Below are 26,294 nucleotides of genomic sequence, written 5' to 3' on the forward strand. Positions count from 1 at the left end.
GTTTTTTAAAAGTCTGAATTTTATTTAATAACTAATTTAACAAAACCGAAGCAGATTGCATTATTAAAGTACATTAATATTAAACAAGGTATAAAAATAATATATTTATGAAAGTAGACTTAATTAACGTCATTACAGAAGTTATAAAATTGTTCAAAACTACTCATCAATGGTATACAGACATTAATTACCGTTTCCCTTCATAAATCATTATATTTGTAACATAGTTAATAACAAATAATCTAATAATTGTTACACTGTACATGGAATAAATTAGTATTTTTAATAATAATTCAGTATTATATTTTTTGCATTATAACAAATTTATTTACATTTTTAAATTATTTTTTTGTATAATTTCTAAATTTATGTTAGTATTGTTTTGATTATATTATCTAGTTATGTCTATTGTTTCGAAGTTGAAAAACTTTATATTATTTCAAGATATTCTCTTAACTCATTTATCTAGTGTTCCGGAATTTGAGAACTTTTGAAGCTTTCTGGCTCTCGGAAATTTATAAGCCTTGTAGTTCTCGAAATTTCTATAGCTTATGTTTCTCGAAATTCTGCAAGCCTTCTAAAGCTTTATAATTCTTGAACGTCCTAGCATGTCTATCTAGTCTCTGCATAGCAACACCAATCCATTGTTGCTAGCTAACTAGGTTGTCACGTAGATATTTAAAGTCTCTCTTAGTAAAATCATCACAGAAGGAACACGCATAATTCTCCAGTGCGAATCAATTAACAGGCTATCAAAGGTGTTGTCTCCATTTCAAGATAATATTAAACTACAAGAAACAAAAAATCGAAGTACTCCTTATCACCAAAGGTATACCAGGAGTTTCTCTTGATGGTGAACTATTCAACAGGATCAGGTGAAGGCAACTGTATCGCTGTGAGTAAGAATAGCATAAAACACACTCCTTTCACATAAAGCGTACAGAATTCATTACTAAACCTTACAAGATTGGCAAGAGTCACTATTAACATAGCACACGTCATACTCTTTACCAAGGAGTCTGTGTAATCCATTGCTCATTATTACAATATCAACAACAGCATCGTCACAATCGACAGGGAGCAACTGTATCGTTGTGATTGAACATAGCTTACACTCTTCTATGAGAAGTGGATCCAACTCATCTATAATGTAATTGTCAATATACCATAATAAACCATATTAAACCAATTTTGCACACTATATATCTCTATAGTCCTTCCACTTAAGTCCTTACCCAAGCATCCGATAGGGCGGGCGACTAATTAAATTGAACTATCGAACATTAGACCCCATCCAGAATATCGAACATCTAGTTTATTTTTAATTCATGTTTGATAATTTTTTTAAGAACGAAACGCCAAAAGCCAGGTGATTATTTTGCTGTAATTAGTTAAAATAATTTTGAAAAAGAACTTATATTTTAATACTTCATATCTACATTGTATAGTATTTATTAAAATTCAGTGATAATTTGAATAATGATATATCTTAAAACATAATATTAATAAATAACTTTAATTGTTTTAATTTAATACAAATTAAAATACTGTGCATTTGTGCTATCAATAAATATCTAATTCGTTGATATTAAAATGACTTTATTAAATAAAATTATATATTCTGAAATTTGTGTAATGAATAAATATAATATATACATACAATAAACATATTTATAAACAGAATATATGTATAAATCTAACACATTTTGAATGAACTAAAACCATATTGTTTGTTTCTTTTAAGTTGTGTCTACTCTTATATTTTTTAGATGTACTACCGATAGTATTTGTGACAATTTTTTCATACATGGTGGAGTAGGTGACTATGTATCTATTAATGCATGGTCAACTTGTTTCATCAATATCTGTTAGACACTATTCATCTAATTTTCTTTGATAATATATTTGATTAATAATTATGAATTTTGCTTACTTTAAATACATTTACTGTCGTGATTTTAATTTAAAAAACCATTTATAAAAAAATAAAATTTATGAAATTCTTAAAATTGAATAATAAATTATTCAATTTAAATTTTTAATTATATTATATTTATTTTTTCATACATTTGATATTGTTAATTTAAGATTTTAAAAATACTAGTGGATTAAATTCATTTGATTTTTAATTAAATCTACGAATAATATAAACTTATTAATTTTTGTGTACCGTTTTTTGCTTTATTTTTGTTTTCATAAAATCGACTGTTTTATGATTTTATATTTTGTTGATTGAAATTAATTTATAAAATATAATAAATATAATTAAGATTTTCATTTGCAAATTTTTAAAGAATTCACTTTTTTTATTTTAGTATTTTTCAAAATCATTGATGCAAAAATAATTTGTGCACTTTATTATATATTCGTTATGAGTTCAAGAATTTTTATTATAATTTATTTAATAATTTTAAATAAAATTCTTTACAAATCTATATATAATTGTGCATAATTGTTCATTTATCTATTAAAAAAAGAAATATTTTTCTCTTTATTTTTGTAATATTTTGAATTGTTCTTACATATTTTCTAGATTCATTAATATTTAAAAAATATTAAAAAATAAAATATTATATATTATAATAATAATATATTATTTTATAATATTATATATTATAAAATAAAATATTAAAAATCATATTAAAAACTTAATCTAAATTTATTTAAATATAGATGAATTATTTAAATAAACTTTACAAATTTAAAGAAAGTAAATAAATATGTATTTACTTCATAAAGTAATTCATATTTAAAATCTCATGTAATTAAAATGCATACAGAGGAAAACTGGGAAAACAAAGAATTCAATTTTTAATATAAACTTCTTTAACAATAATAAAAATTTCGTAACTGTTTAGATAATATATTAATTAACATATAATATTAATTTTCATATTAACACTTTCATAACTTAAAATATAATTTAAATAACAATGATAATTAATTAATCAAGTCTATTAAAATAATTTTTTTTAAATAATGTTATAAAACAAATTTCTAAAAATGAATTCTTATATGTGTTCAATTTGAATATAATATATATTATTATCTAATAATTGTTATTTTTATTTTTATTGAAGCACAATAATTAAATATCTATGAAATAAATAAAAAATCATAAGTACAATGTTGAAGTATATTATAATGTTTACAGTGATTAGTTTTAAATTTAATAAGAATATTAATTATTATTTTTTTCTTTCTTTAATGTACCAAAATCTTCTAATAAAGTTGGTAATCCTTCTGGTATATGGCCGAGATCCAACTCTTGACTCCATGTTTTATACTAGAATAATCAACATTATTTCATTATACCAGTTCAAATTATATTACTACTTAATATAGAAATATTATCTTTTTCAACTAAAGTATTAACTAAGCATCAAAATATAAATATAAAAATTTTTTAAATTTAAAAATATTTAATAGTATTTTAAATTAAAACTTGAAATATCCAAGTTGTTAAAACAGTAAAAAATTTTTATTTTAAATTTTAGTAAAACACACTGAATCTTTTAATTAAATAATTACTAACAAATTATATTTGGACATATAATTTTTTTAAACAAACTTACACCAAAAATGAAAATGATAGCGATATTGGGCTCATATCAATTGACTGAAAATAAATATGTAACTAGCTTATATATAGGTATATCTCCTATCTAAAATATTCATAGAATATTTTTTAGCAAACGTTTTATTATATTTAATATTGTTGTAGTATGTAATGCAATTTTATTATATTAATTAATAACTGAATATTATAATAAAGATACTACCATTTCTAATTCCTTACGAAGAGCAAAAACCGCTTTTTCTCTATCAGAAACCAGTTCTTCTAAATATTGATAACGTAACTTTTTTCTTGCTCTACATTCTCTAGCGCTTTGACGGCTGCGCTCTGTGAAACAAAAAACATGTATATATTTATAAATTGATAAATGCTTATGTCATCAATAAATTTATTACTTTTAAAAAATTTTATTTTTATGAAATAATTAATTTTGTATGCATGTAAAGAATTCTAAAAAATAAATATTGTAAATTGCAGTTTATAGAAAAAAAATTGAGGAAACAAATAGTAAAATTATTTTTCAATACTCAGAATAATAATCAAAAATATATGCATTTATAATATTATTTACCCTCACCTCAAAACATCAATGTCATTATTATACAATGTACTAATGCAATAGTGTTATAATGATTTTTTAATATATCGTTCGGCGAAAATATATTAATACTGCAAATTAAATACATCTTTTGTATTTAAATATTCATGTGGTTAAAGTAAAATGAAATTAAAATAAATATATACTATATGAATATTGTTTAAGGATTTGGATGATTCTATTTAAAATTAATAAGACCTACTTAATATAGATATGATAAGGTAAATATTGTTATTCAAATTTATAAAAAAATTAAAAACTAATTTATTTACATTTTATTATCAATAATATATATATGTATATGATAATTCAATACTCATGACTATTGAGTTAACTGTACGTTTATTTGTTTTACATAAAGGTGTAAAGATAATTTAAATTAATAAATACTTAAGAACCTACAAAATATTAATTTTCAGTATGAAAGAAAATTTCAGTTAATTTCATATTTCTATTAACATATCCTTCTTTCTACTTTATAATAAAAATTTGATAGGCATTTTTTTAAACTATCACGTTTATATGACAGGATTTGTACTATAGCGCAATATTTTCGTAAATCTAAAGGTATTATTTATAAACATTTAATTATATTATTATTCTTTATTATTGTAAAATGTAAATATATTTATATTATAACTATTTCAATCTATTTACATTTTACCTTTTTTAATATGTCTAATTGTTCCTTTCTGAAACTATTTGTATAATTTTTGTTATTGTATATTCAAAGCTGAGTATAAAATTCTTATTTTATAAATTTTAAAATGAAGTAAGTATTCTAACAAATGTTTTTTATTAATAATATACCAATACGATTGTTTAAAAATAGTATTATAAGCTTGAAAATTTCACTATTTTAAACTGTTGATAAGTAACATTATGTTAAAATATTATTAAACATTCTTGTAATATTAGAACATGTTTAATATTAATTAAAATAATGTATCATTATCAGCTCCCGACTTATTTATTAAAAAAATTGTTTTTTATATTTGAATTCATCTATGTATGTTAATTTTACATTTAGTTTTTTATTAGAAATCATAATAGCGTATTAAGAACTTTTACTAATTTCACAATTGTAAGGGACAACTTTTTCTTAAATTCTCAATTTAAGTACAGTTGTTATTGTAAATTAATTTGTATTACAGCAATTGATTTATACGTACTACTTTTTTTAATCCATTTCAACTCTAACTATCTTGTAATTGAATTAAATAAATTTATACCAATACCTAATTTTGCTTTGATGTCTGATTTATCTGAAGATCTTCTACCTGGTCGCCGTCCTCTTTTACCGTTTTCTTTTTTCTCATCACGTAGTGTATCCTAAAAAATATAAATACCTATTATTCAAGAACAATATCGATTTTATAACATAATTCTTATATCTGTTTGAAAGTTACTTGTTTAGGTAATAACTCCACTCTTATTAATATAGTAGTTTTTATAGGTTATATGTGTAAAGAAAAATTTTAATTCTATGAAATTAAAAGTTATAATTTATAGGATGCTTTTTAAAATAAATTATTGATTCAATAAATATCCTCTTATTAAATTGTTAAAAAAATACATTTCATTAATTTAGGTTTATTTGTTGACATTTATTCAATTGCTCCTAAATTTTTATTGAAGCATCTGTTTTGCAATGACCTGAAGGTTTTCAGTAGATCAATTTGAATTATATAATCTTCCTTCTTTTTCCATATATTCCCAAAAATTATTGTTCAAATATTGGAGTATGGAAAGTTCTATTAGTTTAATAGAAAATAGGATAGAGGTTATGTTTTATTTTAAAATGATAAAATCTAGATTTTTTTGCAATTGTTACTTAATATATTACAATATTAGTAAATAAGCAATTTGTATAAAACTAATTAATTCTTTATTACTGAACATATATATATATATATATATATATATATATATATTGCATTCATCGTCAGTTTTTTTTCACTCTATAATAAAAATATTGTCTTGTGAATATATCATCAGTTTAATCTCTTTTCAATCTCATATTTTCATGCAGATTCACAACAGTTTAAGTACAGTAAATACAAAAATTAATTCAACAATATTTCACTCAAAATTAGATATTTTTATTTTATATAATTCAGATAATTAAACTAAATAAGTAACGTAATTTTTAAAGTTCTATATTATTATTTTCATTCTTTTATTTATAATTTTTTATTTTCAACGATTTTTTTTTAAACTTCTTCTAAACTTTGTCTTGTTTTATAAAACAAATTGTTGTTAGATTATGTTTCTACTTAAATTTATTTGTTATCTTATTTACATGCCTTGACTCAGATGTTTTAGATATCATATTCATATCTATCCATCTATCCATTCATATTAAAACTAAAATATTTGATCAAAAGTATATTATTATTACATTAATTCAATTCATTGTAATAATAACATGGTTTAAACAGAATAAATTAATATTTTCTCTTTATTCTGATAATTCTGATGATTATCTAAAAGTTATCATTTAAAATATTTATAATTTGGAAAATATACTATTTATTACAGATTTGTTATTCATCTTATGTATTAAATATAATGTAAAAGTACTTTTTTATACTAAATATATAAATTAGGACTCATACAAAATTTACTAAATCTTAATATACACAATACTACCAATAAATATTTCACACATTTCAATTTTATAGAATATAATTAATTTTGTAAAATAATTTAGTTTTCATGATTTTTAGTAAACTAATTAGTTTTAGTTAAATATTTTGATGTTTCTACTATATTTTATAAATTTTTGGGGTAGTCTTCTGAAATTGAAATACATAAATATTTTTTTTTGTAAACAATTTGGATTTTCCCAAAAAATTACTTATCAGTATCCAACAATGAAAAAAATGATTACAGATTATAAAAGAATCAATTTTATTAAATTAAATAATAATAATAGTTAAAACTTCTTTTTAACACATGTCTGATTCAGACCAAAGATTTGAAAATTTTTAAGAATTCAGTAAAAACTAAATAAAGATTAAAAAAATTCAAAAAATGGAATTAGATGTTCACTAATAATATATGTTCCTACTTATTTAATTACATACTTATTCTTTAGAGTTGCTATGGTAAATAGAATAATCAATCCTAACCTTTCCATATAATAATTATATTTGGTTTTGTACACTTATGTGTCTTCATTTTTCTACAAATTTTCATAATCTTTTTGTTACTACAAATGAAGTGTTATCTATATCAAATTATTAAAAATCTAATATGTATTTAAAGCTGTAGTTAAATATAACATAGGGATTATATTAAACTTGGAAATTATTATGAAAAATTTATATATATTTTTTTATTTGTTTTCATGTCAATTTAAATATATAATATATGCTACTAAATTTGGTTATATACAAATACAAAGATTTACAAAATCACTTAATAATAAATAAATTAAACTATAACTAACAAATATAAACTATATATTTCACTATTAATATTTATATCAATTTGTTAATAATTTTGTATATTGAATCATAAAAAAATATTTATTAAATTAAGCTTAGAATTCTATATTTTTATTCTTACAATATCTATTATTTGCTTCTATAATTAACTATTATTACAAATTATTATTGTACAATTTTTATTAAAATCATTTTCAAATATAAAATATAAGTAATACAAATTCATAATATTTATATTGTTATATATGTTTATAATTTATAAATAAATTATACTTGTTTTATAAATAGAATAAAATATGTTGGTTAAAAACTATTTATTTAAAATTTCTATACATATTTAAATATTTTATTTTATTATAATATGTACAGGATAAATTTGATAGATAATTTATTTTATTCAAAATTAGTTTTCTCCTGAAGTATTAACAAATTAACGTTGACATTTAAATAAATTAAAATATGTATGTTAACTAACAATAATGGTATTATATCTATGAAAGCTAGATCTTTGTATTTATATCTATACAAAATTTTAAAAATTGTAGCAAAATTTAAAAGTAAAAATTAAATGGGCTATAACAATATAAAAGAAAGTATAGTTCTTTGAAATAACTATTTAATAATCAACACCAATAAATATTTCATATGCTTAAAAGTTACTAAATACTAATTAAATAAAAAAAATAAACATCAAATAAAGTTTATGTTATATTTAACACAATGTTAAAGCGGAAATTAAAAATAAAAATATTGAAAAAAAATTATTAATTATACTTTCGAAATATAAATATATACACCAAATATGTTTAATAGGAATATGTATATTTACAATATCATTAATAAGTGGTTGTTCGAAATCCATTATATAACTTTTGATAAATATGTTTATTTATATATTTCAAAATAAATATATTTAGAGGAACTACACATATTTATTTTTGATTAACCAGGTCTTCATCTTTATCCACCTTAAAAAATATAGTATACTGATTTCTAACAATGTAATCTCAATCCATAATACTATCTTTTGGTCACATGCGCATTGAAATAAAATAATCATTGCACTAATTTCAAATGATGCAAAGAATATTATCTTAACTTTTATCTATTAAATTTTTATCTTCTATTGCATTAAAGAACAAAATATATATACCACTTGGGATCAAAGTATGATTTTATTGGTTCTGGGTGATGTTCAGAATTTGAAATTCCAACTAAAGATCCAGGCATGTTGACAATTTATCTAGTGGGACGTAGATTTTTTAAAACAATTTTATATAATTTTAATTACTACATTTTTTAAAATCCATTTTTGTACTTATAGAAATCTAAAAAACTGATTAAAATTTATTTAATGACAATTAGATATCTTATTACTTAAAGAATATAGAAAAATATCTATATCCTTAAAACTTTGCAATTATTGTGATATGCATTTGTATACAAAATACTAATCGCCTATCCATCCTAATAACGATTAGAGGTGTTATCGATACCTTACAATATGAACTTAAAATTTTCTTGTCCTGAACACGAACATTCATTTAGTCTCTTTTCGTCATGACTAATCAATATAAAGAAGACCTCTCGACCGGCTGTTATGTAAACTAATTATACTTTTTATCTCCTCATTCTGATTTTGAATTTCTGTTTATCGTTATAACAGTCATTAAAATATTTCTTATATTGATTTATATTGATTTCTTATATGATTTTGTTTTAATTGTAAAAATGAAGTCTCGTGAATTTCTAATCGCTATATAATGTATAATCGGATGGTATATTCTTTTTTAAATAAAAACAAAAATACTATATATTTAGCTTGCTAAGAATTCCAAAAATTATTTTTTCACTTTTTACAGTGAGAAATATAATAGAACATAATACTTAATCTTTATTATTGTTGAGCGCCTTCCGAACAGGTTATTTAGTTGCTTTCGTAGATCGCAACGTAATGTCACCATTTACAATCATATTTATTTTTAAAAGTTCTTCATTGAATAATATAATTTGGGGGGGTAGTATGCGAACATTTGCATATACGTTAATACATTTTGTCATTTAACGTTGTTTTGGAAAAAAAAATTAAGCATAAAAAATAAGTAAACAAATCAATATTTGACAATAGAATAACATAATGACCGAATATTTTAACACGTATTATGTTATTGTTAAATTATTGAATAACGTTACTTCATAGAATTCAGAGAAACATGTGTATAAAAGGAAATGGTTTATTCCATAAAAAACAGCAATGAATTAAATATTAAACTCAAATATGTCGGCATTTATACTAAAAATCATAAATATTTCTAGTGCTAAAATAGTAAATGAAAATAATTTTTAAACAAAATAAAAATACAGTTATGAGTTAAAATATAGTGGTATATATTTATATTAAAAGAAAATATTGTGAATTTTAAATTCATTATCTATTTTATTTCAATATTTACAGTAAACACCATAGTTTGAGAAAAATCATAAGTAATAAAAGAAGAGCCGTGGACAAATTTATCGAAAATGTAACAAAATAGCGATTGCAAAGATATATAAAACAGTGATCAATTATGGCAAATCGATTATCTTTATCGAATATATCTACTTGAAAGTTCTCTGCAATATATTACTAAATCAAATAGTTTCTATCATAAGTAAATCCTAATTATTGAATATAGATATATTTTTAATAAATTTTTGTGGTAATTAATAAAACATAAACAGTTTAATTTTCTGATTAATTTTTAATACTAAAAAGGATATTATTGATTTCACGTGGATCTAGTTAAATGAGATTTATTTTTCTTTGGTTATTAAAAATATGTAATTACTTTTTACAATAAATTTGTATTAACAAGTTAATTAATTAATTGTCTATTACTTTTTATTTGAAGGTTATTATTATTATCGTTGTATATTTATTAGATATATTTTATTTACTAAATTATTATTGTCGTTTCGTATTAAGCTAATTTCTCATATTGATTTTCTTTTGTTACTAAAAATTCTATAAATAAAAATTTTTATTTTGCTATCAAATTAAATTCTCGCTATTATGAAAACTAAAATAACTATAGAAATGTACTGTTTCACTCATCATATTTTTATTATTGCAACATAAATTATTTATTTCATAATTTAAAATTTTTTACAATTTTAAATTAAAAATTTCACCTTAGGTATGCTAATCAATAGAATTTTTTATGTCTTTACTATTCCATGCTGCTTATATTTATTCAACCCAATATATTAACTTCCAACATTTTAAAAATGTAATAATATCATAATTATGAAACATTTATTTTACTATAAATATACATTACTTGAAATTAACGAATCCAAAACCAAAAGTTAATTAATGGGTTCGTATATAAAGAAAGAAAACAGTTAGATTTGCAATCACAACATTACATTTTTTCTATATTTATTATTTATTTAAAAATATGTTTTCATATTACTTGAATATACCTCTTCATTTCAAAGATATATTTATTTCTGTAAATCTTCTGATAAACTACCCAAATTCGGCAAAAAATAATATTATATTTAATATTTGGTTTACTAAACAAAAAAGGCTATTAAAGATCTATGCAAAGTATAATAAAAGTATATTGTTAAATAAATAGTAATTTTCATAAGAAACGAAGAAAATTTTTTAAGCCTTTTCTAATATATCAAGACATCATTTTCTTTAACAGCTTCTGGCTATAGTATTGTTATTCAGTGGTTATGAGGTACCCTCTTTCAATTATATAGGAGATATGTATATTAATTAAATGCATATAACAATTAAGAATAACCTAATTATAATAGTACGTTTCACGAATAATATATATGAAGTAAAAAAGTTATAGAGAAAACATCTTTCATACTATAGAAATCTAGAATTTAAATAAATATATACTAATATTAATTTAAGCTAATTTGACGATTAAATAAAATTACATGATGGATATACAAAAATTGTTTCCAGAACTTTTCAATTAAATTTCTTATTATAGCGACGAACGTGTTATATATATGAAGCAATAGCATGTTTCCTAAAATAAATTAAATAAAAATTGAAAAAATTTAGTTAATGTATAAGCACATTTCATTTTTCACATTTTATTATTATATATCAAAACCAAAATAAAATCTAATAATTAATTCTTTTTCCTATAATAATATATACTTAATCCTATAATTCTAAAAATTACTTTACATTAATTCAAATTTCAATTTCTGAGACAAAAGTAAGTTACGAATATTTAATTAAGATTTTGATGAATTAAGTAAAACTATGTTTTTTTTAACTATAAGCTTGTTAATGTTATAATATTATAAATTAAATTAAATTTTTCAGTTGATTGAAATTGTCTGAATATATTCCATCAAATGTCTTTGTTAATTAAAAAAAATTTACTTTAATTGAAAGTTTGACTATTTTAAATTATAGTTTTTCTTCCAGAATTAAATCATAAAATTTTGACTATGTAACAAATGACTTTGTATTATAATGTTATAAATATTCATCACTTTATGTAATTAATATAAAATTTTAATTTCAATAATTTTAATAATTTTGTCAAGATACTGATAGTGTGAAATACGAATTGTAAATATAAAAAACAAGATAACACTTTATTCATTATCATTAGAATTATGGAAAAATAATGTTATATCAAAATGCACACGAAATTTGTTATTAATTTCTTTAACATTCTCTAGATTAATTAATAAAATTTCCAAAAATATTTTTAAAATAAATTTATCATTATAGATGTTAATATTATTATATTTATTGCTATTACACAATGTAAATGCATAAAATTACTTTGAAATACTGTAATCAAACATTTTCAAATATAAAAATATATTCTTCAAAAATAACTAATAAAAGGTTGATAACTGCTAAAACTGTGAGTAGGCTTTAAGTAGCGTTAGAATATTTCATTTGGATTTCTATGAATCTTTGTATTTTATGCGTGTGACTGAAAACAATGGCAATATTTATTAAACTATTTAATAATTTACAATCAACCTATGTAATAAGTAAATGTATTTAATTAATAAGAAGGCGAAAAAAATAATAAGGTAGTATGTCATTATTATAAATGTTATATATAATAATAATTTATGATATATAAGATATTTTTTATAAATATCTTATTTTATTGAATTAATTATTCAATTTATAAATTTTATCGCTTTTAAAATAATATAAATATAATAATTGATTAATATAAAAAAATCATAATTTTATTTTATTTAATTATATTGGTTCAAATTAAAAAAAATGGTGTAACATTCTTATATATTCTTATATATTGCAAATAATTTATTGATATTTCCAATTAACATTAAAATAATGTTTATTTTAAATTTGCGTTGTGATTTTTAATTAAATCTCTCTTTCTCTCTCTCTCGCTCTCTCTCTCTATATATATATGTGTGTATATATATATATATATGTATACATATATATAAATTGATGTTTGATAGTTAATAAAAAAACTTAATAGTTCTATTGATAATTTTTAATTGACAGATAGTGTAAAATGTTTCTATTCATTCTTCAAATATTTAGTTTTTTTAGTTTGAAAACATATTTCACCTAAGTAATATTTTAATCAAATTTTTATAAAATTAATATTGATTAATGCTGTATTAAAAATAACTATTGAGAAATTATTTAATATGTTAATTAATTGATCATTATTTACAATTATTTTAATTTGGTTAAGTACATGTTCCAATAGTTCAGATAAATAAAGGAATTTAAAATAAAATTAATTGGTTTATATAAATAAATTGTATGTTTTTATTATATATAATAGTTCATTTTATTCTGAAATTTTATTATCTTTATTATATTTAAAATATTAGACAATTGAATTTATTAAACAATTTAATATAAAAATTAATTATAAAAATTAAAAAAAAAAAAATATTCTGTAAATTATAAAAATATTTGAAAAAACATAAATTGATATTAAGATCAAAAATTGATCATGAGATAAAAATATTGTTTCTATTAAATTTAATTATTGTTATATATCATATAATTTTGTCATTTTAATATGACCGTTAAAACAATTATTAAATTATGCATAAATAAAATAAGTAAATTAATAATAAATTAATTAATTTATTAAAATTATTGCAATTTATATAATTTTAAGATCTATAAGCATTAAAAGCAACCACTAATAAGTATAAATTTGGTCCAAATTTATATAGCAATATCAACATATTTACCAACGAATTTAAATTTACTTCAAAAAATTATTTTGTTTTTTTTTTAATATTTATACTTTGAAGCATGATATAACTAAATTAAATTTTTTTTTCTAATTTTCAAATGTTTAACGAACAATCTTGTTAGTTATTTTAAAGTGACTAAAATCTGATAGAGATGAATTTAAAATATGTATTACAAATTTTATTGTAACATGATTTTTTTTTAAGTTTGACTTAATATAATGTAATAATATAACTACAAGTTGTACAAATAGAAAACTTTCAATTAATCTAAATAAGTAATAATTTTCTTTATAATAATGTATTATATATTAGTATGTTCATGATTATCTGCTTGTTCTAAAGAATAGCATATTCAGTGTAAATTATGTTTGAGTCAAAATTCAATCCAATTTATGTTATTGTTTTTGTCATTGATCCTAACATTATTACGCATACATATTTTGAAATAAATATTATTTTAATGCTATTTATTATTTAAAGATTAAATAACAGAATGTATATAATACATTTATATTTTATAATACTGATATTGATTTCCAGTATCAAAACAAAAAATTGAATAAATCTTTTAGAGTGTATAAATTCTTATTTAATAATTTATCTTTCAAATAAATCCAGACCTTTATAAAAACAATTATTTTATTTAATTAGTTAAAAACAGTATAAAAGAGAGACTAAAACAACATACAAAAAAATTTTATTTTGTTTAAATTATGCAAATTTAAATCGTTGCATTTGATAGAAGGAAACTAATATCACTTTGAAATGGCCAAAATGTTCTAAGAATGTCATTAATTAATATCAAGCGTATTAATAGTGCTGTTGCAAACTAGCAATATTCTTAACGAATGGTTTGATTTTTGGTAAAGCTATCCTCTATTGTGTATATTATTTATATCGTTATTCATAATATACTTAATTTTTAATATTGTTCATTTTTCCTATTTAAATATATATATATATATTTATTTATATGACAACTAAAACCGTTTATTCAGCATATTAAAAACTAAGTAAAAAATGTTATAAAATAATGAAAATAAACCAACTTCAGAAAGTCCATAACAATCTTAATAATTAATGCACATAGTATCAGTTAAAGCAAGTTTACACAAAAGGAATTTATCACTTCTGCTATATAAGTGTACAAGTAGAAAAAAAAATAGTTGCACGAAGTAGCTGGGAAATTGTACATTTAAAGTTGATATATATATATGTTTAGCTACAATGTTATTTTTAACATTTTTATTTATACTAAAATTTCAAATAGATTGTTATAATTTTAGTATATAACACAAACTTACTAACAAAATTAAATTATGTTCGAAATATAAGGTTCCTTTTATTATCTTAAAGACATTCATTGATTAAACAGCCTTATTATAATAATATATATATATATATAAAATGTTAATACTAGATAATACATTATCGATAAATATTGTCTAAAGATAGAATACCGGGCGAGGAAGGCCAAATATCTAAAGTTAGGTGTAAACTCCCAGATGGATGGTAGGAGGATAGCAGGCTAGTGGGCACGATAGTGCATGTATTCAATAATAAGTAGTTTCGTTATTTGTTGTAGTTTATTACGATAATTCCATTAGTTGTATTATATTGATTTTTAGTTGATGTTTGAATGTTTTCGTTTCTTGAGTTTTGTATTACTATTCCCACAGAGCGGTAATGTGCGTTGCATGTACAGTGAGAAGGTCGTAACTTTTCTGGCCCTCTATATGTAATGCAAGTAGTGGTAGAGAAATACACGCAGATGAACAAGGTAGTAAACCCCCGCGCTTCCTTGTATAATGGCACGTGGCATAGCTTGAGTTGCTTGAGTTTTGAGTTCTGCAGGTACTTCTAATGACGTTTACGTATGTGCAGATTGGCCGCGTACGACTCGTTAAGGTTATGCATTAATTAGGAATGGAACTTTACCTCTTAGTTCTGCACGTGTTGTGTTTGGTTTGTGCTTAGTTGTGTTTTGGCTATGCTTCGTATTGTTTGCTGAATTTACCTCGAACGGCTCCTTGTAGGTTATGATTATTTATTCTGTGCGAACTATTATTTCATTGTTCCTTTTTTTCATCGCTGACAGTGAATGTTTAATTATCTCGCACTTATTGTAAATTGAATACTTTTAGCGTTATTATCTGTACTTGGACTTTCTGATTGCTTGAGTGCGTTTTACTTGACTTGTTCTTTTTTGATAAGATAAGTGATTGTGCCTTGCCGGCTTCGTCTTTTTAAGGGCTTCTCTCGGCCACGCAGTGGTCAGCGAGAATTCCCTACTTTTTGGCGTCTTCAATTAGAGCTTTCCTGTCGTTTACGGCGTCGCCAATCAGATTTCTCCTTCTTAGCGTGTCCAATCGGAAGTCTCCTTCAGTTTATGATATTTCCAGTCAAAGTGCTTCTTAAGTGATGGGGTCTCCATTGACAGCGGGTTTTACTCGAATCTCATCTATAATGGGGACTCGTTTCCGCGCTCTTCCCTTCCCAATAAATAAATCTCACGATCATACGCGCTGCGTATCCTCAGTGTTGTACGGGTTACGTGTAGCGTAGTTTTTGATCTAGCATGTGTTATCCGATTATCTTTATGACTTATTTACGCCAGATGTTTTGTGGCTTGCTTTCGTTAGATACTTAATGGCATGTTCTCGTCGAATTTGTTGATGACGTGTTTTCGCTACACATTTAATAGCATGTTCTCGCCAACTGTGTTTCTGAGTTGTTCAGGATTGAACTACCCAAGAATAAAAAATTTATTGTTATTATAATGATTCCGATACATTATATCTATATTAAGGCATAATATTTGAATTATTCGTTACAAAAATTCTCGATGTAAATTTAAGCCTCGTGATATATCCGCATAGCAACAAACGAAGATTCTCTAATCTACTAAAGCTTGTATTCTAAGAATTCACCAGAGCTTTCAAGAATTACAACGCTAAATGTACGCAATTATATATAAGGAGCACTAGACGACGAAGAAAATCAGTCTTGTTGAGTAATTTATGTGAAAGTTGAACTCGTCTAAAGGAATCCGTGCAAAGTGTACTCATTTGTTTATATTGATTATTCTATATTGCTGGCCAAGCTATCAGTACGTTCTCCGCAACGTGACGATAGTCAGACCGCTACAGAGGGTGCCGATATTGTCTGGTGACCCCCGCCAAACAGTCATTACTGCGGCACAGCAACGATAAAATCAGTCACGCTTTTGCGACTTGGTTCTGATCAGACTACTAAAGAGGTCGTCGACAATCCTTGATAGTCCCCACTAAATTCGCGAGCTCTCAAACGCTCTGTAAAAATCTATCGCCGAAGTAACCGCTTAAGAAGTCGCAAGCCCAACAACGCTCTCCGGAAAACCACTACTGAATCAAATGTCTAAGGATTCGCGAACCGGAGATGCTTCTTCACGGTAGGGACTAAACCGCGTGCCCAGTACAACAAACTCACCCTTTAGCCTTGCACTCCCGGACGACGTTCTATCACTCATGGTTAACCGCCTAATCACTGCGTACTCAACAATTCTTGATCTGCTATCAGACTGGTGGCTGGAATTCCAAACAGTTGTTTTCTTTAGATACTCAAGGGTTTTCATTTTCCGGAACTCTTAATGCTAGTTTTCCAGATGCCTAATGACTTAAGAGTATTCTTACAATTTCGAACACATATAGTAATTTTAAAGAAATTAGAAATTATTTACGTAATATAGTTAGTTTTGTATAATTTTTTTTCGGCAATGAATGAAGTTTAGCAAAAAAAAATACAATATTATATAGCTTTAAACGTAAGATTTTTGTCGTTTCATTATAAAAGTTTTATAAATTATTTCATTATTTTATAAATTATTTACTTATTTAATTTGATTATTTCCATAATAACCAATGTATTTACAGTTAGTCTTTGATATTTTTATATATGTAATTAAAATTTAGAATTAAGTAAAACAAATATTTAAATCTTTCGAGTAGTAAAATTTAATTCATAAATAAAAGCGAATACTCAAAAAACATAGTTAATGATTGTAAAGAAGAAAATAACCAAAACTTATAAAATGCAAAAATTTATAAAACAAATGATTAATAATTAATAATGAAACTGTTAAAAAAATACTAAATTTTTGCATATAACTTCGCAAGTTAGAATGACAATTTGTGGAAAGGTGAGTATTTTCAAAACTATTCAATATCTTTACTCCAATAAGAGAATACAACCAATATACTAATAAATGGTATAACCATAATGATCTATTTCTGACAATAATATATTTTATGAATATAATTAGTCACTAAATTTGTTAAGAAGTACGTAAATTACAACATTCTAGATGTCTCAGAGATACAGTAAAACTTTCAAATAACTTTTAAATAATAAACTACAGGGTTATTCATATAATAATGATTGTATCATAGAAAATATGTGTACGGCATGATTAAAAAGAGTTAACTCAAAATCACGAATCAAATAAATATGAATTTGTTGGTTAATGCATTGATTAATTAATCTTTAAACGATGTAGATTAAAATCATAAAATGTATGACAAATTTTACCAATGGATTTATAGCATTAAAAAATAATTACAAATAATATTTTTTTTTAATTTTTAACAGATTCCTCAACAATTTCATTAGAAAAAAATAACATCAATTTTATATAAGTATAATTGATAAAAATTAACATTTTTATATAATTTGTTGTAAATCATTACATCAAAATTACATTTGAATTGCTATAGTTATATATATTAAATTTCTGTTTAATAATAAAAGTAATTTTTAACCTTTATTTTAGTATGATATATTAATTACGGCAATATAATGTTTAAAAAATGTGTATAATTAATAAGATCATTTAATGTTACAGGTGCTTTATATTATGGCCACTTTCGTAAAAAAAAATGGCATGAAACCGATAAGTAATGGAACGATAAGTCGTATTGACAACGTGGAAAACTTTAACGATAATCATATTTCATTGACAGGAAAAGAATCAGATATACTTGATGTACATGTTCAATCTTGTTTAGAAGATACCGAGGAAAAACCAGAATTAGATATAATAATTAGTAATGTAGTGTGTAGTTTTAGTGTGAGATGTCATCTGAATTTACGTGAAATCGCACTAAATGGTTCAAATGTCGAGTATAGAAGAGAAAATGGGGTATAAATTTAGCTTATAATTTTATAACTTAAATAATATAAATATGGAACACACTGAAAGGGTTTAACAAATAATGTTTCATAATTATCATTTTAGTTTATACATATTTTTTTTATTTTTTTGGTTGAGTGCGTCTGTGTGCATGTATAACACTAGATTAAAAATATCAAGCTGCAATCTTTTATAGGAAGTAAAATACAAAAAATTTTTTTATTAAATCAGTTAACCATTTAAATATTTACTTTCTATATTATACATTCAAGATTTTTATTTAAACATAATTTATTATAACTATCGTCACATAAATTATTAAATTAAATTGCTTTTAATAGATTTCCATATTGAAATACAATATAGTGTATTTATTAAATAAATAAATATTCTTAGTATTACATATGCTAATTATGTACAATTCCAATACTTCATTAATTTTGGTTTTCCTTGTGAATACATCTAAATGCAAATTTATAGAATATTATACTCCAAAAATCAAAATAAAATTAGATGTAAAGATTTTTAAATAAAGATTACATATAAAACGAGAACAGAATACAACAAAAAGTGAAAAAATATATCTAAATAAATTGGCATACGTGTTAAAAATTGTCTAAACATAAATATATGTTAATACAATCAAATCTAATAAAAAATTGTACATATAGTTTTTTATTGTATTCTTTTATACAAATTATATATATATATGTAACATGTTTTTTTAGTAATAGGAAAAATTTTAATTAATATTTCGCGTACTTATAATTGATGTGCTATTTATTCAGCTTAACAACAATTTTTTATGTACTTTGATCATTTTAAATTTCAACATTTAAGATTGTAATTTTGTTTACATCATTTATATTTTAAATCCTTTAAAAATCTAGAACTCGTTAGATAACTATGTACGATGTTTACAAATATACATTTAGTTTAATAAAAACCTTCTGATTACAAAAATTATATAATTATAAAGTATTGGAAAGTCTTGTTAAGGTTATCGGTTTATCAACCTATTATTTTAATAATTTTCCGCTTTTATAAATGGATGTACAAAAAAAATAAAAACTAAAATCTTGAATACTATATTCATAACAACATATAATTTATTAATTATTTAAAAATTATGTACACAAATTGTCGATAAAAAAATCTTCCAACAAAAATTCCTTAAATCTATCTTTATACATGAATATTGTACATTTCAGTACTTAGTGTTTTCGGATATACATTATTACCTTGCATCAATTATTAAATTTTTTAAATGTAATTAATAGAAGTGAACTTCTTTATTTAATATATTAGTGCACTAGAATTAAAACAAAAAATTTATTAAGCTGAATGTAAATCTCTTACCATTTTTTGACATTCTTTCTAGCTATCGTTTAGAAAGTAAATATTTAAAATTTTTATTAAAAAAACTGATATGAAGTGATTTTGTCTTAGATATTAGTTATATATATTATGTATATCTTCATAATAAGAAAGAAGTAAAGTTACTAGGTAGCAGCAAAAGAGTTATAACTGGCCCATAACAATTGAACGGTTATTTTATAATAAATTAAAGAGCACGAAATAGGGAAAAGCTAGATAATATTGTAGTTACTACGAGTATAGGAAGACAATCGATTTAAAAAAATTGTTTCACCAGGGCAGGTAACGAGAAAATATTCTATTTGTAAAATATATTAATGTGTATTTAGTGCTCAAATCACAACGTAAGTTTATTAGTTTTTTTTATAAATCTTTCTATAAGTAATTCTCTCGTATAGATATGTAGCTACTCTTTTTATTATCTAATCTGCTTATTGAGCAATAAAATGCTGGAAATTATTAAATTTTATCATATTGAAATTAGTGATATCTATGGAACAATCTTATTAGTTGGTTTATCGTTTTCTCGACATTAAATATAATTTTCAAAAACATTTTACGCCCTTAAAAAATCTATAATAAAATTTAAATGTTTAAAAACCAATAATTAAAAATTTGAATATTCTATAACATGCATTTATTAGTATGTCTTACATTGTACATATAACGTAGGATTTATAATAATACTAGGGACTTTTGTTGACTTTAAAAATATTTAATAAAAAGAAAACAAATCGGTATTCTTACGAGTATGTATGTTTATTTCAGTTTTTCATATATGTTATATTCCATATTTAATAAAAGGCATATATATATATTTTGAAATCTATAATGCATATATATAATTTTATCCTATTTAGATTTCTATAGAAAAAAGTATTTATTGCAACTTTCTTTTCTAAACGCCTAAATTTAATTTAAATTTTTATGTAAAATGCCATTTATAAAGTTTCTTTTGTTCACTAATATAAACTTTAATAATTTGAGTTACTAAATAGTACTTTTATAAAAATAAACGTAGATGAATTTCAAATAATGTTGACTAATTAATTTTATTTAAAAAAAAATTTGTTATACCAAACTACATTAAGATTAGATTTATGTGGTTAATAGAAACCGATAGTTTATATTAGTTTTGATTTTGAAAGTGTGAAATTTTAAGGAATGTTTTTTTTTAATAATGCTTAAAAATTTTCATCATTAGAAGTAAAATATTTCTAAAGAACAATTAAATCTTAAAAAATAATTAATATAATATACTCTTATTTATGGTATTAAATTATTAATTTTTATAGACTTATGAATTTACAAAATGAATTAAAATACAAATGTCTGAAATAACAGAAAAAATTGTAATACACTAATGTATTTATAACTTATTTTAAAAATATTATCATGTTAATAAAATAATAGTAATTATTTTATTAGTATATGTTTAAATGTTAATTGTTAATAATTAGAAAAATCTTGGTAATATTCTTTTAATATTAAAATAATTTTTTTAATTAATGATTTGTTAAACCCTATTGAATAATTTATTCTCACTTGGTTTACTTTTAGTAACTATATTCAATACAAAATAATTTTAGTTAGTTAGAATGAGACTGAGGAAACCATGTACTTTAGCTTCAATTTCATCATCTGGCAAAGTTACTTGTACTGGGGCTACTAGTGAAGATGAAGCTAGAAAAGCTGCTCGACGGTGTGCAAGATCCCTTCAGAAACTAGGCTTTAGAGTGAGATTTAATAATTACAGAATAGTTAATGTGCTCGGTACTTGTACAATGCCATGGGCTGTAAAAATTACATCGTTTTCAATTCATCATAAAGATATAGTACAGTAAGTTTATATTTTTTAAAAGTTATGAATACTTTATTAATTTAAAAAATTATTTATTAAAAGTATATTTATATATGAATGGTGCTCGTAAAAATAATATGTGTACATATAAACATAAGATTTTTTATAAAGAATATATATCTATATTTACTATAGAAATTATAAAAGATGTAAAACATATAGTTTCAAGGAAGAAATTGAATAAGTTTCAATATAAAAATAAAATGATTTAATTTAAAATTACTTAGTGTAGACGCGCTTGCAAATTTTCAAAAATTAACATTTTTAATATAATCAGATATGATTTTGAATGAACTTATGAATAAAAATAATAATAATAATAATAACAAATGAATAATATGAACTTTTGAATTACATTTCATCAAATGATCATAAAATTGTCTTCGTCCCAAAAGTGAATAGTTTGTTTAAGTATATAGTAATTATATACTATAGTATATAGTAATATGTAATAATCAGAACGCAAATGAAATAAAATAAATAATAATTATATATGTACTTGAAAATATAAGTATAAATTGTTATTCTGTTATTTGAATTGTGTGATAAATGTTGCGTCCATATATCGTTATAGTAAGCCCACAATTAGACGGGAAACATGGTTGTAATTAATGTTAAGTATATCGAATGAATATTTGATATACCTCCATAAAAACAATGCTTAAATAAGAACGGGAATTAAGAATATTGAGAAAACTGTTAAGGAATATTACGATTGAATGATTAGAGTTAAAAATGTTACTACTATGGGTCTTAAGTAGATAATGAAAATGACATGTACGTATTTGATAAATATCCTTCGTTTTATATCATCATAGTACTATTAATGTCTTACGTTTTCAATAATATTTGAGACTGTTAATAGCGTATGTGTGTGTATATATATATAGTTTATTCTTTGGCGTAATTTCTTTAATTCCAAAAAACTAAAGTTAATGGTGTGCGTGTTGCAAAGTTAAAAACTAATTACTAATTATTTTATATGAGTAACAATTCCAGTTAGGCATAGAAATAATTAACAAACCAGTTTATTACTTCAATCTTGAAAATATATGAATTTATATTCTAAAAATATAAAAAAAATAAATGCCTTCAACCATTTACATTTATCGTAGTTATAACATTTATTTAAATTTATAGTTTTAGTTTAAGTTTATATTTTAATACGAGTCCTTAAATATAATTATGTCTGTTAGCCTTTTGTATCATATGAGGATAATGCTAAATAATTTCATTATGTTCTTTTGGTCTATAATTTTATAATTCCTAGTCATTTCATTCTTCAAATAACTACAGCATTGTGGTAATAAATATATAGTTTTCAAATTTTACAATAAAAATGAAAATATGATTTTAAATACTGAATTCTTATTTAAAAATTGTTAATTTCTATAGTTTATATCAAATTATTGTGCATATAATCTAAATAAATGTTGTAATGTATATATTAAAACACTTCTTAAAAATGGTAGAATCTTTTAAAAATATATATCGATATATATTTTTACATTCTAACTAATATTTTTTCAATTTTCATTTAAATTCTCTGCAGTGGAGAAATAATATAAGTTACTGATACCTATCGCTTAATGTTAATTATACCAATCATATTAACAATTACAGAAGAACTTTCATAACTAGACTTTATTAACAATATTAACAATACTTTGTTATAACGAATTTCTTTATATCTGTATATTTTTACTATTTCGGTAATGTTTTTATATTTAAAAATATAAGGTTAGTTAATTTAGTAAAATTAATTATTTCTGTATGAAAATCAAATTTCCTTCGATTTTCCTAATTTTCTAATTGTAAAAATATATAATTACTCAAACAGAATAATGAATTGAAATACTTATATTGGTTCCTAATAATTATTATACTAATATTTAAAAATTGATTTTAGCAAATTTATACTTTTAAATTGTAATTGTAAAGTAAGATAAATCACCTGTGAAATAAATATAAATTCGATTGCATTAAAATATGCTAATTAATTAAATTTAAGAATAATTTATAATTCTATTATGTCTACATTTTTTATATTTCTAAAATAATTAAGCTGTATTACTTTTATATTAGATATGAACCAGAAATTCAACCTGGAGTAATATATAAATTAACTGATTTAAAAGCCACCCTAAGGATATTTTCTACAGGAAGTGTTACCGTGACAGGTACATCACCATGAAATATTTTATAAAATATATTAGCAATTATTATTATTGATGTTTATTTTTAGCACCAAGTATAAGTGCCGTTCAAGCAGCAATTGAACATATATATCCTTTAGTGTATGAATTCCGAAAAGAGAGGTCAGTTGAGGAACAATTTGCATTAGAAAATAAAAAACGTCGATTTATATTCACAATACAAGAAACTATAATCGGAGAAAATGAAGGACACAATGAAAATATTTTAGTTGAAGATGATGAAAGTGACAATAGTGATACAAGTTGGACCTAAATTATTCTTTGATTAAATATATCTATTCTTTAGCTTCTAGACATTTATGTCACACTAATTTTATTTTTTTAAAAACTTATGAAATATATAGTGTGCGGTCTAGATTATATATTATTACTATTTGAATAATGGACTTATTTGTGATATTGTGACTATTATATCAACTAAAGTGAATTTTCTTTAAACATGTTCAGAATCAGATTATATTCTGTATTAATTACTATTTATAAAGACTTTATATCTGCACTAATATAAGTGTATTAATACACGAACTCTATAGTGTTATTAAGTATTTCCTGCTTTTTAATAATATAAATATTAGAATACATTGAATGAACCGTACTCATTCATGCTAATAGTATTTTAGTAATTAACGATGTAAATTTTTTCAATTAATTATACTTATATGCTCTCTCATCTATTTTAAAGGCAAATATGTAGCTTTACAGTTTGTTTCAGACGTATTGTGCCAAAGATATGTATTGAATAATTTTAAACAGTTATTTTCACATGAAATTTAATACACAATACATTCATGTTTTTACGTAATGTTTTCGTAAAAATTATGTACGTATGTATGCGCAAGTATGTATGTTTACTGTATTTAATATTATTAGTATAAATGTATAGATAATATTTTTTATGATTTCTATCATATTATTACTTAATGATATTGTGTTCAATTTTACATATATTATTAAAATAATATATTATACATGATAAAAGAAATACAATGTTTGAAACCTGAGTTATAATTATTAATCTATTGAATGAGCATCTGATAAAATATATTTTAATCTTTTTAATTTGCTAAGGTATCTTTATAAGATATAAGAATTATATTTTATCATTATTGTTAATATTGATAAAAATATTATAAAAAATAAAAATTTCAAAAGTAACAAATAAATTTATAAATTATTTGAAAAATTAAATTTTTAAATAGTAAATACAGCAGCAGCAAATCTTAAAATTTATCTTCAGGTAATGAAGAATCAAAATATTAATGTAATACAGAGAACGCTTTAAATAGTTCTAAACAAGTTGTAAAAAGTTTCTTTAATTATTTATTACTTATTAATAGAAGTACAATAAAATGTTACTATCTTAGAAAAAAAAACAGCCTATATACTTGCATAAATATAAATATTCTTGTATTCTATTATTTATATAACAAATTATAATGAACCTTAAAATAGTTAAATCACAATTGAAATGTATAATAACTGTATAAATTTAATAATTTAAAATATATGTTAAAAAAGAAATTTTTTACGTACATTGGACATCAAAAGGCACATATAATGTTTGTTGCTTTTCTGATTTCGTATTTAAGCTGAAAGTCTATTACAATTTTAATTTAAAAACTATCAAATAATCATACATTTAATCTGAATTAATTCCATATATTTGATTATTTCCTTCTTGTATATTAAATATGAAATTATAATTTCATTGGATATTTATTCAAAATATTTTTAAATTATTTGATTTAGTAATTTAAAATTAAGTTAATTATGTTACTTATTAATGTATATATAGTTGTCTAA

The 26,294-nt window shown here is 21.9% G+C and overlaps 2 protein-coding genes across 2 annotated transcripts; one reads left to right on the top strand and one right to left on the bottom strand.

Moving 5' to 3' along the window:
• Positions 1–3,145: 3,145 nt before the first annotated feature.
• On the bottom strand, positions 3,146–8,857 carry REPTOR-BP (REPTOR-binding partner). The gene is made up of 5 exons (XM_011504265.1): positions 8,781–8,857; positions 8,457–8,496; positions 5,414–5,507; positions 3,783–3,904; positions 3,146–3,286 (listed from the first exon to the last, which is right to left on the bottom strand). The coding sequence occupies exons 1-5, from the start codon at positions 8,855–8,857 to the stop codon at positions 3,182–3,184; spliced, it is 438 nt and encodes a 145-aa protein (XP_011502567.1). The 3' UTR covers positions 3,146–3,181.
• Positions 8,858–12,662: 3,805 nt separating this feature from the next.
• On the top strand, positions 12,663–25,034 carry Trf2 (TATA box binding protein-related factor 2). Its single transcript, XM_011504164.1, has 5 exons — positions 12,663–12,700; positions 18,750–19,046; positions 22,004–22,254; positions 24,361–24,455; positions 24,521–25,034. The coding sequence occupies exons 2-5, from the start codon at positions 18,762–18,764 to the stop codon at positions 24,742–24,744; spliced, it is 855 nt and encodes a 284-aa protein (XP_011502466.1). The 5' UTR covers positions 12,663–12,700; positions 18,750–18,761; the 3' UTR covers positions 24,745–25,034.
• The last annotated feature ends 1,260 nt before the right edge of the window (positions 25,035–26,294 follow it).

This window comes from Ceratosolen solmsi, unplaced genomic scaffold, assembly GCF_000503995.2.
Source record: "Ceratosolen solmsi marchali unplaced genomic scaffold, CerSol_1.0 scaffold19, whole genome shotgun sequence".
NCBI lineage: Eukaryota > Metazoa > Arthropoda > Insecta > Hymenoptera > Agaonidae > Ceratosolen > Ceratosolen solmsi.